The following is a 19,052-nucleotide window of genomic DNA, read 5'->3' on the forward strand; positions in this document are numbered from 1 at the left end:
GTTGCAGTCCACGTGGTGTAGGCACCCCCAGAGTGCTTTTGGAAGGGGGTGATAATGAAATAATGGTGGTACAATATGATATATATGTGCCACAGTGTGCGGTTTGGAGAGGAATACACAAGGAGGGGTAACGCTGCTACTGCTCGACCTTTTAGGTGGTAGAGGCTCTAGTTTACAAGATGCTGTTGTTGAAGGAAGTTTAGGAAGAGGAGTGGGCCACTTGGCCTTCAAGTTCTGTCTGAACCTCTGGATCTTTCCCACAGTAGCTCCATATCCCTGAATGTCATTAGTCTCCACAACCCCATAGATTTTTGTCCTAAAATCTGTTCAATGTTTGAGCGTCTGCATCCTGCTGAGGTAGAGAATTCCAAAGATCCTCAGAGTGAAGAAATTCCTCTTCAGCTCTCTCATCAATGTCTGACCCCGAGCCTGAGATTATGTTCCTTGGTTCTTGTGTTACCAGCCAAGGGACATTCACCTTGTCAGGCTCCATAAGAATGCTCTAAGTGTCACTCAGATTCACCTCTCATTCTTCAAAAACTAGAGGCAATACTGATGCAATTTCCTCAATCTCTCCTCAACAGGTAATCCCACTGTCTCAAGGATTAATTTGGAGAACCTCCATTAAACTTCTTAATGGCAAATATATTCTTCCTTAGCTAAAGAGACAAAACTTTACAGAATACTCCAAATGCAATCTCACCAAAGTTCCATAGGACTGTAGCAAACACCTTTCCCTCTGTACTTTAATCCCTGTGCAATGAAGGCCAATATACCATTCAGACTCCTAGTTGTTTGCTGCAACCACATACCAACTTTTAGTGACTCATGGCTAAGGGCACCCATGTCCTTGTAAATATACACACTTTCTATTTCTCAAATGAAGAGATATTCTTTTTTCATTTCTTTCTTACCAAAGTGAATAATGTTACACTTAGAGACATGAAATTCTAGTTTACACACCTTAGCCCATTTAGTTAACCTGTCCAACTCATCTTGAACCTCCTTGCATCCTCCTCATCACTTATGTTCCCATCCACTTCAGTGTAGTCAGCAAATTTTGAAATATTCCAATTGGTCCCACATCCAAATCATATTAATAGATTGTGAACATCTGTGGCCCCAACGCAGATCCATGTATGAACCCCATTGATAGCAACATGTAAAACTGAGAATGATCTATTTGTTCCTATTCCCTGCTTTTTGCCTATTAACCAATTCTCAGACAATACTTAAAAAAAAGCACAAAACAAGACAAAAAAACACCATTTCATCACATCTATTCTGATGATGCCACCTTTTGTATAGCGTTCTCAGAAATGTCCACCTTTTTCCTCAACCGAGGATTCCCTGCCCTGTGCTCTCAGTAATGTCTAAGCTATTTCTTGCCATTCTGCACTCACCCCTTGTCCCCTCCTGCCAACTGTTAGGGACCCCGTGGTCCTCATTGACCACACCCAGCAGTCTCTGAATCCAAAGGAACATTAAGCCGCCATTTCTGCCACCTTCAGTCGGATGCCACTACCAGATGCGTATTCTCCTCCCCTCCCTTGTCAGCATTATGCAGGGACTGTTCCATCTGGGATACCCTGGTCCACTGCTCCTTCACTCCCAACATTTCCCCACACTCCCATAGCAGCTTCCCTTGCAATCGCAGAAGGTGTAACAGGGGTATCCGTTACTTCCTCTGTCCTCATTATCCAAGGCCCCAGATACACTTTCCAGATGAAGCATCAACTTACCTGAACTTCACTAGCTCAATCTAGTCTACTGTATTCACTGCTCACAATGTGGTCTCCTCTGCACTGGAGAGATGAAAGGCAGACTGATTTCTGGAACACGTATGTTCATTCAGCAAAATGACCCTGAGCTTCCAGGTGCTAATCACTTCAATACAGCACTATGTTCCCTGGCCAATGTCTGAAACTACTACAGTGTTCAGGCAAAGCTCAGCACAAGCTGGAAGAACAGCATTTCATTTTCCACTTGGGGACCTTGCAGCCTTCAGAACTCAGTATTGAGTTGAATAATTTTAGAGTCTGAACACCTTCTTCCATATCTTTTACCCACCACACCCCAGACCCTATGGTGACACGGGCTGTTTTCATCATAGTCAACCCATTTTCACCTCCAATGGTCCTGATTATCAGCTTTTGTTTCTCTCTGATTCATCCTTTTGTCCGCCTAATTACTGTTCTTTTTCTCTGGGCTCCAATTGCACCTACTGCTTAGTCCTTTCCTCCCCCAGCATCCCTTGTCATCAGGATAGGTATCATTTTTTTCCCAAGCTACTGTCAGTTCTGAAAAAGGGTCGCTGGACCCAAAACATTACATGTACTTTCTTACCACTGATTCTGATAGACCTGCTGAGTTTTTCCACTAATTTCAATTTTTGTTTGAACCCACATTAGTATATTCAGTCCATCCAATGCACGGTAAATTCATTGACTGGTCTCTTGTGCATGACCTTAGCAAAACATCTTCTGAAAAATCCAAATACATCACATCCACTGGTTCTTCTTTATCTACCATACAAGTAACAGTCATATAAAACTCCAACAAGCTTGTCAATTGTGATTTTCCTTTCACAAATCCATGTTGACTTTGTTCAATGACATTGTTATTTTCTAATAATCCAGTTATTACATCTTTGATTAGTTACTGCAGCGCATTATAAAAGATACACACTGGTGCACGATATGACAATGTTGAAGGGAGTGACTGTGGAAGGTTGATGGCATACCAACCAAGCGGAATGCTTTGTCCTGGATGGTGTCAAGCTTCCTGAGTGTTGTTGGAGCTTCACTCAGTCAGTGTAGTGTATTCTATTACACTCCTGACTTATAACATTTAGATGTTGGACAGGCATTCAGGAGACAGCAGTTAGTTAATTGCTGCAGAATCTCTAATCTCCAACCTGTTCATGTTGGCACAGAATTTATATGGCTAGTTCAATTTTGTTTGTGGTTTATGAGTAACCACCATGTTGTTGATAGTGTGTGAAACAGTAATGGATAATGTAATTGAACATCAAGAGAAGATGGTTAGATTCCCCCTTGTTGGAAATGATCATTGCCTGGCACTTGTGGAGTGCAAATGTGACTTACCATATATCAGCCTAAGCCTAGATATTGTCAAGATCTTGTTGCACAATGACACAGACTGCTTCAGCATCTGAGGAGTCACAAAAGTTGCTGAACATTGTGCAATTGGCATTAATCATCCCCATCTTAACGTATGATGGAGGGATGGTCATTGATGAAGCAGTTGAATATAGTTGAGCCTAAGTCACTTCTGAACCAGGAAGCCTGGGTTCAAGTACCATGTGTTTGAAACATATGTAACAACATTTCGCAACACATAAAGTTGAAAATATCTAACCTGAGGAGCTCCTTGGACTGACATGATTGACCTCGAAACCAAAACCAATGATAAAGATTCATTATACTGTCTTTGACTCTCTGGCTCCTTATTTGAGTCCAGCACAAATCAAACAAACAGGGAATTCACGGGAAACCCCTTTACCCAGAGAATGAGAAAATGTGAGATTATGCATTTTGGCAGGAATAGTAGAAGAGCTACCATTTAAATGGAAAAAGACTGCAGAAAGTTCCAGCACTAATGGATTTGGGGGTCCTCATAAGCACATAAAGCACAAAAAGCTAACAACCAAGTTCAGCAGGTAATAGGGAAGGCAATGGAATGTTGGCTATTTTTTATTCACTTGCAGGACATGGGCATTGCTGGCTGGTCAGCATTTATTGCCTGTCCCTAGTTGCCCTTGAGAAAATGGTGGTGAACTGCCTTTTTGAACCACTGCAGTTCTCGTGTTGTAGGTAGACCCATAATGCCCTTAGAACAGGAATTCCATGTTTTTGACCCAGTGACGGCGAAGGAATGTCGGTACATTTCCAAGTGCAGATGGTGAGTGGCTTGGAGGGGAGCTTGCAAATAGTGGTGTTCTCATGTATTTGCTGTTCCTTGTCCTTCTAGTTGGAAATGGTTGTGGGCTTGGGAGGTGCTGTCAAATGATCTTTGGTGAATTTTTGAAGTGCATCTTGTAGGTAGAACACCCTGCTCCTACTGAGTACCAGTGGTGGAGGGAGTGGATGCTTGTGGATGTGGTGCCAATCAAGCGGGCTGCTTTGTCCTGGATGGCATCAAACTTTTTGAGTGTTGTTGGAGCTGCATCCATCCAGTATTCCATCATACATCTAACTTGTGCCTTGGAGATAGTGGGAAGATTTTGGGGCAACAGCAAATGAGTTACTCACCACACTTCCTAGCCTCTGACATGCTCTCATAAGCCACTATGTTTTTGTGGTGAGTCCAGTGAGTTTCTGGTCAATGGGTAACCCAAGGATGTGGATAATGGAGGATTCAGTGTGGTAACACCCTTGAATGTTAAGAGGCAATGGTTAGATTGTGTTTTATTGGAGATAGTCATTGCCTGGCATTTGTGTGCTATGAATGTAACTTGTCACTTGCCAGCCCAAGTCTGAATATTGTCCAGATCTTGTTGCATTTGAACATGGACTGCTTCAGTATCTGAGGAGTCACAAATGGTGCTGAACATTGTACAAACATCGGCAAACATCCCCACTTCTGATATGATAGAGGGAAGGTCATTGATGAAGCTGCTGAATATGTTTGGTCCCAGGACACTATCCTGAGAAACTCCTGCAGAGCTTTCAATATGGTCAGAGTGGATTAAAAGGGTCTGATTCCTTGCTGTATGACTTGATGCACTATGCCCTGGAGCTGAGATAACTGACTTCCAACAACTAGAATCATCTTCCTATGTACTATTTCCATCTCAGGCGACCGAATCAACACGGACATCTACTACAAACCGACCGACTCCCACAGCTACCTGGACTACACCTCCTCCCATCCTGCCCCCTGTAAAAACGCCATCCCATTCTCCCAATTCCTTCGACTCCGCCGCATCTGCTCCCAGGAGGACCAGTTCCAAAAACGCACAACCCAGATGGCCTCCTTCTTCAAGGACCGCAATTTCCCCCCCGACGTGGTCGACGATGCCCTCCACCGCATCTCTTCCACTTCCCGATCCTCCGCCCTTGAACCCCGCCCCTCCAACCGCCACCAGGACAGAACCCCACTGGTCCTCACCTACCACCCCACAAATCTCCATGTACAGCGCATCATCTGCTGTCATTTCCGCTACCTCCAAATGGACCCCACCACCAAGGATATATTTCCCTCCCCTCCCCTATCAGCATTCCGTAAAGACCACTCCCTCCGTGACTCCCTCGTCAGATCCACTCCCCCCACCAACCCAACCACCACTCCCGGCACCTTCCCCTGCAACCGCAGGAGGTGCAAGATTTGCGCCCACACCTCCCCCCTCACCTCCCTCCAAGGCCCCAAAGGAAACTTCCATATCCGCCACAGATTCACCTGCACCTCCACACATATCATCTATTGCATCCTCTGCACCCGATGTGGCCTCCTCTATATTGGGGAGACAGGCCGGCTACTTGCGGAGCATTTCAGAGAACACCTCTGGGACACCCGGACCAACCAACCCAACCACCCTGTAGCTCAACATTTCAATTCCCCCTCCCACTCCACCAAGGATATGCAGGTCTTTGGACTCCTCCATCGTCAGACCACAACAAAACGACGGTTGGAGGAAGAACGCCTCATCTTCCGGCTAGGAACCCTCCAACCACAAGGGATGAACTCGGATTTCACCAGTTTCCTCATTTCCCCTCCCCCCACCTTGTCTCAGTCAAATCCATCAAATTCAGCACCGCCTTCCTAACCTGAGATCTTCTTCCCGACCTCTCCGCCCCCACCCCAGTCTGACCTATCACCCTCACCTTGACCTCTTTCCACCTATCACATTTCCGACGCCCCTCCCCCAAGTCCCTCCTCCCTACCTTTTATCTTAGCCTGCTGGACAAACTTTCCCCATTCCTGAAGAAGGACTTATGCCCGAAACGTCGATTCTCCTGTTCCCTGGATGCTGCCTGACCTGCTGCGCTTTTCCAGCAACACATTTCCTGCTCTGATCTCCAGCATCTGCAGACCTCACTTTCTCCTCATCTTCCTATGTGCCTGGTATGATGCCAACCAGTGGAGAGTTTACCCACTGATACCCATTGTTTGCAGTTTTGGGCCCATCATCTAAAGAAAGACATCCTTCATTGGAGGCAGGTCAGAGAGGATTCATGAGGTTGATCCTGGTATGGAGAGATTTCTTATGAGGAGAGGTTAAATAGGTTGGGTCTACACTCATTAGAGTTTAGAAGACGTGAACGTATTGAAACATACTTTTTTCTTAGAAAGGTTGATTCCCTTATGGTAGAGTCTAGGACCGGAAGGCAAGGGTTAAGTGTTCACCCAGTTAGGAAAGAGATAAATAGGAATTTCTTCTCTGAGAAGGTCGTGAACCTGTGGAATTATTTACCCCATAGGGCTGTTGACGTTGAGTTTATAGGTATATTTGAGGCTGAGCTAGACAGAAAGGAATTAAGGGCTTTGGGGACAAAGGCAAGAAAGTAGATTTGAAGATTATCTGATCAGCCATTATTTCATTGAATAGCACAGCAGACGTGCAGGATTTTTACTTGTTATGGTCTTCTAGTAAGAATGTTGTCCTCATACCCACAGGGAGTGGTTGAGATAAATAATATAGACCCGTTTAAGGAGCAGCTTGATAACCACATGGGGGAGAAAGGAATGTAAGGGTATATTGATGGGGTAAGATGAGTGAGATGAGAGGAAACTTGTGTGAAGTATGAACTAAATGCTCTGTTTCTCTGCTGCTGGTTTAATGTAACTCTATGCAAAATCTTAAAACTGGAATTTCTTTTATCCACCTTGCTTCTGCATACTCTCCACAGACAATAAAAATTTGAAGTCATGACAGCTTATGTCTCTAATTCATTAATGCATTCTCATCCTGTCTTTTCAACATTGGCTGTGCCCAGCTAGACTTGGTGACTCAAATTATTCTTTCAATTGAGGTAAATTCTGCAACAAAAGTAAAGTAGCTAATTCTGGAAGTCTTTTTTTTAATGTGAGGGCAAACACTGGCATACTCTGCCAAGCAATTACATCTATGTTGTAAGAAACCTGTTGGTCAAGAAAATAAGTGAAAGTCTACAATTATTGCTGGTTGAACATGATAGTTGCTTGACAAATTCCGTTTCCCTGTTTGAGATCTGAGATTCAGATCTCTTTCTTCCTTTACAATAGTTCAATTCATTCAAGTGTGCTCTACCCAAAGGCAGGTGCTTGACTCATTGCTTGTTGATGTGTCATCTGGAACTGTTTCCCTTCTCAGTGGTAATTTGTCACTGCCTTTCACTCTCAGGGCCTATGAGTTATTCTGAAGCGCAATTAGCCATCTATCCAACTGAGCAAACACATTTCAATGGGGGAGCGGATCTCTGTTTTAAAAGGGGAAAGAAAATTGCACGGTTGAGTGGAATAAGCAAGGGGCTTGGGACTAATGGGATAGCTCTCTCAAAGAACCAACGGACTGGGCCAAATGGTCTCTTTCCTTGCCTTTTGATTCTGTTCTATGATTTCCTGAGTAGGGTATAAAATGTTGCAACATTATTCATTTATGGGTAGTAAATACTGATTTGGATAGGCTGTCATCCACTAGAAAACTGTAGCCAAGTGCTGAGTACATTTTGAAAATCATTTCATTGAAAGGAAATAGTTTACTATTCATTAAAATAAGCTGGCATTATGAACATGACATTACCCTTCAAATGAAAAATGGGAGAAATTTCATCGATATTAACTGTAGAAGCACAGAGCTTTGAAAGCTATATATCCTATGGTTGCAATTCCATTTGTGGTGCTATAAAATACCAAAATGTCATAATGTACTCACAATAATAATCCATTCAATATCTCTATATGCAATTAGCAAATCACTGGACAGATATAAATATCAAAATAATGATTAATCTTGCTGTGAATGTAGAATCAGCTGAAGATTTTTAAACAAAATGAGAGTAACCTGGGATTTAGCAACAAGACAGAACATCATATGGTATCTACAACACAGAAAGGGGTTGTTCAGTCCAACAGTCTATGCTGATGTTTATAGTCCACATAAGCCTTCCACCCCTCGTCATCTCATCCTACCAACAGACCACACCATAATTCTTCATTGTGGATTGGTGCATGCATGTTCTTGATGGAATTGGACCGTGGTCCATTTTGGGCCAAAAGTGACCTCACTGAACTACAACTACAACTGAAATCTGCTGAAATTCTGGAAGACATTTTGTATAAGAAAAGCACAGGAATAAAATATGAATGCTGAGGTTGCAGAAAAATACAAGATATTAATGAAAGCAGCAATTATTAAGGTGATTAATGAAAAATCGTTTTGAACTTTTTAAATGCCGACAAAAAAAGATGTTCCCAAAATGATACCATGGATGAGGATGCTTAGTCATGGAGAGACTGGAGAAGCTGGGGTTATATTTTGCCATCAACTCATAGAGCATAGGAGGTCATTATCCATCCATGATTCAAAGAGCTATCCCACTGCTTCGCCTCTGTTCCCATAGCCCTGAAAATGTTATCCTTCAAGTTAATAATTAATTTCATTTTGAAAGTTGCAGTTGAATCAGCTCTCAATACAGTTTCAAATAGTGCAGTCCAAATCTGGAAAACTCACTGTGTGAAACAAATTCTCTGCAGCTCATCTTTTGACTTTTTTGTGATTATATAGAAATCCCTGTCTTTGGTTATCATACCTCCAGCCTGTGAAAAGAATTTCTTCTTGTTTACACTTTCAAAGGCACTCATAATATCAGATCTCCCTTTAATGTTATCTACTTTAAAAGAGCACAAGCAAAACTGGAGCAATATATTAATCTCATATATCGAATATGTCAATTAAGATCAAGTTTTGGCCATTTTGGCCCCTCAGATTTTCCCCACCATTCAATAAGTTCGTGGTTGATCTGACTACTCCACATTCCTGCCTGCCTTGATAACTTTTCAACCCCTTGCTTATCAAAACATCCATCTAGTTCTATCTTTGAAAATATTCAATGATTTTGCTTCCACTGTCTTTTGAGGGAGAGAGTTCCAATGATGATTGGTTCGAAAAATACTCTACAAACTTTTGTCCTAAAAGGGCAACCTCTTATTTTTAAACAGTAACCCCGTCTCTAGATCCTCCCACAGGAGGAAATATTCTCTCCACATCCACTCAGATTTGTTTAAAAGGAAGTTAAGAAATCCTCTCTAAATCTACCATGAAGGACTTTCAACAAGATCTTTAATAAGAAACAATCAAATATTGCTTTTCTCACTTGCCATTAAGTTTCTTTTTGAAATAATGAGCAAACTCCAATCTATGTGAAGCACAAATAAATCATTTGGTTCCTTCTCTTGGCATATCTCCAGACTACAATCTTGCTAAATTTAGTCTAAGGTACTAAGAAGACGTGGAGAAAAATAGAAGAACAGAGTTAATATCCAGGATTGTGCATAGGAATTTTAAACACTAACTTTTATTTTTAAGAACTTAAGGTTTAAAGTAATTATTTGGACCGGGAGTAATTTATTTTACACATCTGGAGTCCAAATCAAATGATGTATGGCCCAAATGAAAGCAGTTTTTTTTGCACTACATCACTCATCCCTGGACCAGTCTAAAATAACCTTTTTTTTGGAATTGCAAGCAGAACATCTTAGAAATGCTCAGTAGTCAGGCAGCTTCAGTGGACAAAGAAATATAATTACATTTTTCCAGTTAATTGCCAATTGCTTTTCGTCAGAACAGTAAGTTAAATGTAGTTTTGATGAACTGTGGGAATGAAAGGGTTGCTGAAGAGGTGGAGGTGGAAAGGAACAAAAGAGAGGTTTCTGTGGTCGGTTGGAATACAGGAGAGACAAAATAACTTCATGGAATGAGATTTCAGATTTTGCCTTGTGTTACTATTAGCAATAGTCATGGTTCAACTAACTTAATAATATTAATTAACATTAACATTTGCTTACACAGATGGCTCTCTGGTCATGATCATTAGTTCATGCCAAATAATTCTCACTACTGTTTGATCTTTAGAATAATTATTATGCACTGATAGAGTAGAACAAGATGACAGAGCTATTTGCAAATATCTAAGCTGAAGGTATGAGTGAGAATGATGTCTCAACTTCTGCTTTCAAATATCATAACATTTCATTTATTACTTCTGTAATCTTTATCCCAATATTTTACCACTTTTGTTCAAAATTCCAGAATATTGCTATTTTAAGTCCCATTTATTTGTGCTCACTCACTAACCGATACTTACTTGCAGTCAAGCAGTGCTACATTTAAAAAATCTCATCGTTGTTTTCAAATGCTCGTACAGCCTTGCCCCTCCCTACCTCTGCGATCTCCTCCAGCCTCACAACACTCCAAGATTTCTAAATCATCCAATTCTGGCCTCTTGAACATCCCCAGTTTTAAATCACTTCAAAATTGTTGACCATCCCTTCAGCTGCCTGGGTTCTAAACTTAGGAGTCCTTTTTTTCTAAATGTCTCTGCCTTCCTACCTCACTTTATTCCTTTGGATGGACCTGAAAACTTGCCTCTTTGGCTAAACTTCCAGCAATCTATGCTAATGCGGCCCAATGTCAAATGTGCTATATAATTTTGCTGCAAAGAATTTTGGGATATCCTATTATATAGAAAATGCTATATAAAATATAAGTTACTATTGCTATACATGAATTCACAACTAATCTTTTACTCTAGCTGGTAGAACTGCTAGGATAACTAGTTACATTCAGTTACAATGAATCAGTGAGTAGATTGCTTTATAACAGTAAGGATATGATCAAAATATGTGGTGGTAAAAGACATTTGCAGGAACTGTATCCAGCACACAAAACAAGCAAAAGTATTATTATATTTTTTCCTGTAAATTGCTAATGGCAGTTAAGGGGAAATACCATGGATGATGTCTAAAGTGTGACAGGAAGTGTGCAAACAAAAGAAACCTGAAAGCAACTATGAGAGGAAGTAAGGGTGACAGGAAGTAAGGGTGAGAGAAAATAACTATGAGAGATGCAAGTATGGCAGAAAACAAAAATTTAGGGGGAGTCAATGGCCCAGTTGATTATTCATCCAAGGACCCTAGTAATGATCCAGGGCGGGGGAGGAGGGGGAGGGGGAGGGGGAGGGGTAGGGGGAGGGGGAGGGGGAGGGGAACCCACCCAGGTTCATATCCCACCATGGCAGATGGTGGAATTCAGATTCAATTAACAATCTGGAATTAAGAGTCTCATGATGACCATGAAACTAATATCAATTATCAGAAAAACCCATCTGATTCACTCATGTCCTTTAGGAAAGAAAACTGTCATCCTTACCTGGTCTGACCTACATGTGACTCCAGACCCACAGCAATGTGACTGACTCTTAACTGCCCTCTGGGTAATTAGAGATGCACAATAGATAACGCTCCAGTCAGCCACACCCACATCAAATGAATTTTAAAAGATGACAGGAAGCAAGTATGACCGAAAGGAAAGGCCAGAGGAAATGACTGAGATAAAACAGTGAGTATGGCGGGAAGTGGACCAGAAAAAGTAAGTGTGGCTCTCAAGCATTTGACATACTACAGGTGACTGGAGCTAAACTGTTAAAGCATCGACTTCTGCCCTATACATTAGTATATTGTATTGGTCAGGAAAGTGGAGTCACCTTGCTTCTGGAGAAGTATTATATATTCATTAATTTTGCTTGCATATTTCAAACAAGTGAAAGAACGCTTATACTGTAATGGGCATTGAGCATCGATGATTGGAAGCTTGTACTTGTGTTGGTTTGCTTCAACCATCCTCCTTTATCTGCTGAGTCCAAGGGTCTGTTAAATTACCTCTGGTGGAGGAGAAGAATCTTAACAAGAACAGGCTCTTATCTGACATAGCAAAGTGTAATTTCATGCAGGGTAGCCACAGATACAATTAACCTTACCTAAGTGGACATACCATATATACCTGTGTATAGGTCAATCTCACATATCAGTCTACCCCTTTTTTTGGCCAAAAAGTGTATAAGTCGACCCTAGTTCTTCACAGTTACAGATCAACATTTATGAGTAAGTGTGCCTGCCCATTGCACTCCGCTCTGGCTTTCCAGTCCGCCAGCCATCACTCTCTGCTTCAGGTTTTCAGAATTACTGTAATGGTACGACAGCACAGGGCAACCACCCTATTCATGGAGTCGGTTTCAGTTACCTGCGGTTTACCGTGGCCCAAATATATTACAGGGAATGTTCCAGAACCAGGGACCGGGGCTGCCAGGAAGGTAAATTTCCTATTTTACCTATTTTCTAGATAAATATTCATCCCCTTGAAAATAATACCTTGTGTCTAAGTCGACCCTCCTAATTTCAGAATAAAAAAGACTTCAAAATTCGACACGAGTATATACGGTAATTACAACTATCAAAAGCCAGAGATCTGTCTCCATCAGGACCTCATGTTGCACTTCCTGATTTTCCATTAAAGACAGTGTGATAACCTCAGAGTGGGTGGAACTGAATACAACTTTATCATTAATTCTTTCATAATCATTATCTCATGCAACACATTAAAGCTTGATTAAAATATAGATACATTTTTTCTTACCTGCATTAGAACAGATCAGACCCTCTGAATTGCGACACATTTCTTTGCTTTTCTTCCTGGGAATGTTGCAAGTCTTGGGATACTGACAAGCAATCCCAGACCAGCCACGGTCACAGATGCATTTCCCACAATCGCACTTCCCATGACCTAGTTACAGACGAACAAACAAATGATGAGCGTTCCTCAGACGTCGAGTCATTTCAAACGAAAAATCTACAAAATATTTTAGTAGTTCAGAAACAGTCAACAAATTCATGCCACAGGAACCTCTGCTCTTGCGGATGGGGGTGAAAGACATTTAATTAGACAGGGTGGTGTCAGATTTGAACCCTGTCACCTTCGCAAGAATTAAGCTCTGGCAGGAGGCCCTGTGGTTGACCTTCCTACCCTACAATCAATTAAAAGTCTTAAGTGACTAATTAAGTAACCCTTAAAGGCCTGAATCTACCATTGCTAGGTTTGGGCTAGCTGCAGGTGAGTTTGTCACCATATGGCACGATTGACAGACACACTGTGCAGGGTGTTGGGGACAGTATCTAGATTAAATGTAATTGATTTCTGATTATGGTTGGATATTAGTTTTAATGGCAACCACATCATTGCACATGCCTCATAGTCCATTTTGCAAAATATCCTCTCCTTACCCGGGTCCTCCACAAATCTGTAGAATTTGGCTGAGGGAGTGGGGAGGGTAAGGGGGAGATGTCTTTACTGCTTTAGCCATAGCCTCCTGGTGTGTTTTCAATTGGTCCTCCTGAAAAGTCAGTGCAGATCTCTTACAGACACTCATGCCAGCAGCTGAAGGCAGCTCCAAAACAACAACAACATTTCAACCACATTGTGAGATACAAGTGTACAAATCGAGTCATAGAGTCATACAGCACGGAAACAGACCCTTTGGTTCAACCAGTCCATGCTGATCATAATCCCAAACTAAGATAGGCCCACTTGCCTGCGCTTAGCCTATATCCCTCCAAACATTTCTTATTCATGTACCTATTCAAATGTCTTTTAAATATTCTAACTGTACCAACTTCCATCACTCCCTCTGGAAGTTCATTCCACACACAAACCAATCTCTGTGTAAAAAAATTGCCTCCCATGTCTTTTTCAAATCTTTCTCCTCTCACCTTAAAATATGTCCCCTAATCTTGAAATACCCATCCTAGGGAAAAGACACTTGCCATTCACCTTATCTGAACCCATCATTATTTTATCAACCTCTATAAGGTTGCCCTGCAACGTCCTACGCTCCAGTGAAAAATGTCCCAGCCTATCCAGCCTCTCCTTGTCACTCAAACCCTCCATTCCTGGCAATGTCCTGGTAAATCTTTTCTGAAGGTTCTCCAGCTAAATGAAATCCATCCTAAAACAGGGCGATGTCCTGTACAACCTCAACATAAATGACTAATATGTTTCTCTGACATTTCATTCATTGCTTAAAAATATTCACTGCCTCCTCTGAAATGGAAGAGAGAAACATTTAGAATTGATGTAATCTTCTTCATGAAATTATTCCAGTTAAGAGACCAATGATTAATCCAACAGGACTCATTCAGGCATTTGCAGCATTATAACATGTTCTGTGGATTATCAAATATGAGGAGGTCAATAAGCCTCCTCGAGTCTTTTCAACCATTCAGTTAGATCTGTATCTTAACTGCATTTAGCTGCCTTGGTTCTGAAACCCAACAAAAATCAATAGATCTGATGATAGGTCAGAAACCTGAAATGTTAGCTCGGTTTCTCTCTCCAGACCTGCTGAGTATTTCCAGCATTTCTGTTGACATTAAAAAAAAAATGATTTCAGTTTTGATCATGTCAGTTTACTCTCAGCCCCTGCAGCTTCTTGGCAGAAAGTGTCCCAGATTTCCAATCCTTGTGTGTGAAGATGTACTTCTTGACATGACCCTTGAGTGCTGTGACTCGAACTTTAAGGTTATGACCGCTTTCTCTGAACATTCTCCCCACTGTCCTCTCCAACAGAAACAATTCTCTCTGTCACCCCTATCAGATCCTTTGGTTATTTTAAATTCCACATTTAGACCACCACATAGTCATCCATACTCAATGAACGTAGAAGTTTGGTCCATCTAATTTCTCATAATTGAACTTTTTTTGGCCCAGTATCATTCTGGTCCTTCAGTGTTTCACCCTGTCCAAGGACAATATATCTTTCCTGAGGTCTGGTGCCCATTACTGATTGCCATTAGTCCAGGTAAGAATTGATTAAAGCTTCATGCAACAATTGAAAACTACCATCCAAGACATCAGGCTCTTTCAGATTTTGATTGAGCTAGTGAGTATAGCCAATGATTTTTTTTTATCCTGTTTACATTCCCATTTACTTTGGTTTAAGTGACACAATCAATTGAATTCTGTATTCTTGACCAATGCCCTAAAAGTCCAATTACATTTCTTCTTTAAATCACAAAACGTTCAACTAATAATTACAAAATAATGAAGAGAGTCAGAAGTCTATTTATCAGAAAAGCAATATTTGATGCACCATTAAGTCAGATAATGAAGATCAGTGACTATGCTGTGAGATTCTCGAACAAGTCCATCAGTGGAAACTTAATTGAACAGCAGTCCACCACAATAATTTTAAAACATGAATCCTATTTTGTAACAATTCTTCTAAAATATATTGAATTCTGTAAGAAATGTATCAAATGAGCAGGACTCAACAATGCTATGTTATGCAAACTACTGTGTAATAATAATTAACAACCTAGATTTTCAAAAAGCACATAATTAATGATTGCTGCTTCTGTAAAAAAAAATAGAGTTGCAGAACCTTCTGGAATGACACCAGAAATGTCAGAACCAGAGCATTCAGTAAGTGAGATAGATAGAAGACCTTAGAAAATAAAAATCAGAAAATCATAGAAATACCCAATTCATTTGTCAAAACCGGAATGGGAAAGGTGGGTCAACATTTCAGAAGAATACCTGTGTTAGATCAAATACTCATCCTGAAGTCTCAGTTTACCTTTTCCTTCCAACTTAGTAGCGTTTTCCTCTCCACTCGCACCCCCCCTTCCCGCCCCAACTAGTTCAGAAGAAGGAAAAGAAAAAGATACATTTGCATTTCAAAAGGATCTTTCATGATTTATCCAACCTGTTTCACAGGCACTGAAATATTTTGAAGTGTAATCACTGTAATGATGTTGAAAACATCGTTCTCAATTTGCACCCAACAAACTCCCACAAACAGGAATGAGATAATGTCCCAACAATATGTTTTTTAAATTCTATTGTTGATGGATAATTATTGACCAGGATACCAGAGAGAACTGACTGACTCTTCAAAATAGTCTCATGAGATCTTTCAGCCTCACCTCAGAAAGAGTTGGAAAGGGCATCAGTTTAGCATCTCATCAGAAAGTCATCATTCTTGACAAGCATTGGGGTGTTGGTCTGGATATTGTACTGAAGTCTCTGCTCACTGAGGTATGGCTGGAGTCTGCATTAGGATGGTTTACTGATTTACAGTAATTACAGCTTTAATACCATAAATTACATAATTATTGCACTGTTGCTAATGTGCAACACAGTGCTAAATCTAACCCTTGAGGACGACTAACACTAAATAGAACAGATTAATAAGGGATTGTTTACCATTGAATTAACGAAAGAAAAGAGTTCTGTGTGCCAAATTGGTAAGGTAACTAGTTTTTTCTTATTCTTTATTTTTCAATAGTATCTTTGGGAATTTAGAATGGTGGGAATGGAGGTTAGGGCGATAAATGTTCCTCCTGCAGAATGTGGGAGGTAAGGGTCACCACTAGTGTCCCTGCTGACTGCATCTGTGGGAAGTACACCCAACTCCAGCTCCTTAAAAACTGCGTTAGGGAACTGGAGTTGGAGCTGGATGAACTTCGGATCATTCGGGAGGTGGAGGGGGTTATTCAGAGGAGTTACAAGGAGGTAGTCACACCTCAGGTACAAGAAAAAGGTGGATTGACTACTGCCAGAGGACGGAAAGGGAACTGGCAGGCAGTGCAGAGATCCCCTGTGGCTGTTGCCCTCAATAACAAGTATACTGTTTTGGATACTGTTGAGAGTGACAACGTACCAGGGGTAAGTCATAGAGTACAGATCTCTGATGCAGAGTCTGTCCCTGTTGTTCAAAAGGGAAAGGGGAAAAAAGAGCGTCATTGGGGATTCCGTAGTTAGGGGGACAGATAGGAGGTTCTGTGGGAATGAGAGAGACTCATAGTTGGTGTGTTGCCTCCCAGGTGCCAGGGTTCGTGATGTCTTAGATTGTGTTTTTTGAATTCTTAAGGGGGAGGGGGAGCAGCCCCAAGTCGTAGTCCATGTGGGCACCAATGACATAGGTAGGAAAAGGGATGGGGATTTAAGGCAAAAATTCAGGGAGCTAGGGTGGAAGCTAAGAGCTAGAACAAACAGAGTTGTTATCTCAGGTTTGTTACCCATGCCATGTGCAACAAGGTGAGGAATAGGGAAAGAGAGGAGTTGAACACATGGTTACATGGATGGTGCAGGAGGGTAGGTTTTGGATTCCTGGATAATTGGGGCTCATTCTGAGGTAGGTGGGACCTCAACAAACAGGATGGTCTTCACCTGAACCAGAGGGGTACCAATATCCTTGCGGGGGAGGGGTGCATTCGCTAATGCTTTTCGGGGGGGGGGGTTCAACTAATGCAGCAGGGGCATGGGAACCTGAATTGTAGTTCCAGTGTCCAAGAGGTTGAGAGTAGTGAGGTCAGAAATAAGGCTTCAAGATCGCAAGAGTACACCGACAAGCAGGAAGGTGGTTTGAAGTGTGTCTACTTCAACACTAGGAGCATCCAGAATAAGGTGGGTGAACTGGCAGCATGGGTTGGTACCTGGGACTTCAATGTTGTGGCCATTTCAGAGACATGGAGCAGGAACAGGAATGCTTATTGCAGATTCCACGATTTAGATATTTCAGTAAGAACAGAGAAGATGGTAAAAAGGGGGAGGTGTGGCATTGTTAGTCAAGGACAGTATTACATTGACAGAAAGGATGTTTGAGGACTCTTCTACTGAGTTAGTATGGGCTGAGGTTAGAAACAGGAAAGGAGAGGTCACCCTGCTGGGAGTTTTCTATAGGCCTCCGAATTGTTCCAGAGATGTAGAGGAAAGGAGCGCAATGATGATTCTGGATAGGAGTGAAAGTAACAGGGTGGTTGTTACAGGGAGACTGTAACTTTCCAAGTATTAACTGGAAATACTATAGTTCGAGTAGATGGGTCAGTTTTTGTCCATTGTGAGCAGGTAGGTTTTCTGACACATTGTGTAGACAGGCCAACAAGGGCGAGATCACATTGGATTTGGTACTGGGTAATGAACACAGCCAGGTGTTAGATTTGGAGGTCGGTGAGCACTTTGGCGATAGTGACCACAATTCAGTTATGTTTACTTTAGTGATGGAAAGGGATAGGTATATACCGCAGAGTAAGAGTTATAGCTGGGGGAAAGGCAATCATGATGTGATTAGGTAAGATTTAGGATGTATTGGATGCAAGAAGGAAACTGCACTGGATGGGCATAATTGAAATGTGGAGCTTATACAAGGAACAGCTACTGCGTGTCCTTGATAAGTATGTACCAGTCAGGCAGGGAGGAAGTGGTCGAGCGAGGGAGCCGTAATTTACAAAAGAAGTTGAATCTCTCATCAAGAGGGAAAAGAAGGCTTATGTTAGAATGAGTTGTGAAGTATCAATTAGGGCAGTTGAGAGTTACAAGTTAGCCAGGAAGGACCTAAAGAGAGAACTAAGAAGAGTCAGCAGGGACAAGAGAAGTCATTGGCAGAATCAGGGAAAACCTTAAAGCATTCTATCGGTATATTAGGGATAAAAGAACGATTAGGGATAAAAGTAAGATTAGGGCCAATCAAGAACAGTAATGGGAAGTTGTGCATAGAGTCTGAGGAGATGGGGAAGTGCTAAATGAGTTTTTTTTGTCAATATTCACGCTGGAAAAAGATAATGTTGTGTAAGAGAATACTGAGATACAGGCTACTAGACTAGACAGGATTGAGGTTCACAAGGATGAGATGTTAACAATTCTGGAAAGTGTGAAAATAGGAAGTCCCCTGGGTTGGATGGGATTTATCCTAGGATTTTCTGGGAAGCCAGGGAGGAGTTTGCAGAGCCTTTGGCTTTGATCTTTATATCTGTCTACAGGAATAATGCCAGAAGGCTGGAGGATAGCAAATGCCTCCTTCTTCAAGAAGGGGAGTAGAGACAACCTGGTAATAATAGACCTGTGAGCCCTACTTCGGTTGTGGGTAAAGTGTTGGAAAAGGTTATAAGAGATAGGATTTATAATCCTCTAGAAAGAAATAAATTGATTAGTGATAGTCAACATGGTTTTGTGAATGTATTGGGGAGACAGGCCGGCTACTTGCGGAGCGTTTCAGAGA

At 41.6% G+C, this 19,052-nt stretch overlaps 1 protein-coding gene across 1 annotated transcript in view; it reads right to left on the bottom strand.

Moving 5' to 3' along the window:
- itgbl1 (integrin, beta-like 1) overlaps positions 1–19,052 on the bottom strand; it is a 230,631-nt gene that overhangs the window by 96,961 nt on the left and 114,618 nt on the right. Inside the window, exon 3 of the mRNA XM_043691272.2 lies at positions 12,635–12,781. Within this exon, the coding sequence (XP_043547207.2) occupies positions 12,635–12,781 (147 nt within the window). The remainder of the gene's footprint in view (positions 1–12,634; positions 12,782–19,052) is intronic.

This window comes from Chiloscyllium plagiosum, unplaced genomic scaffold (assembly GCF_037043375.1).
Source record: "Chiloscyllium plagiosum isolate Xiang-an unplaced genomic scaffold, Cpla_swu_hap1 HiC_scaffold_6, whole genome shotgun sequence".
Classification (NCBI taxonomy): Eukaryota; Metazoa; Chordata; class Chondrichthyes; order Orectolobiformes; family Hemiscylliidae; genus Chiloscyllium; species Chiloscyllium plagiosum.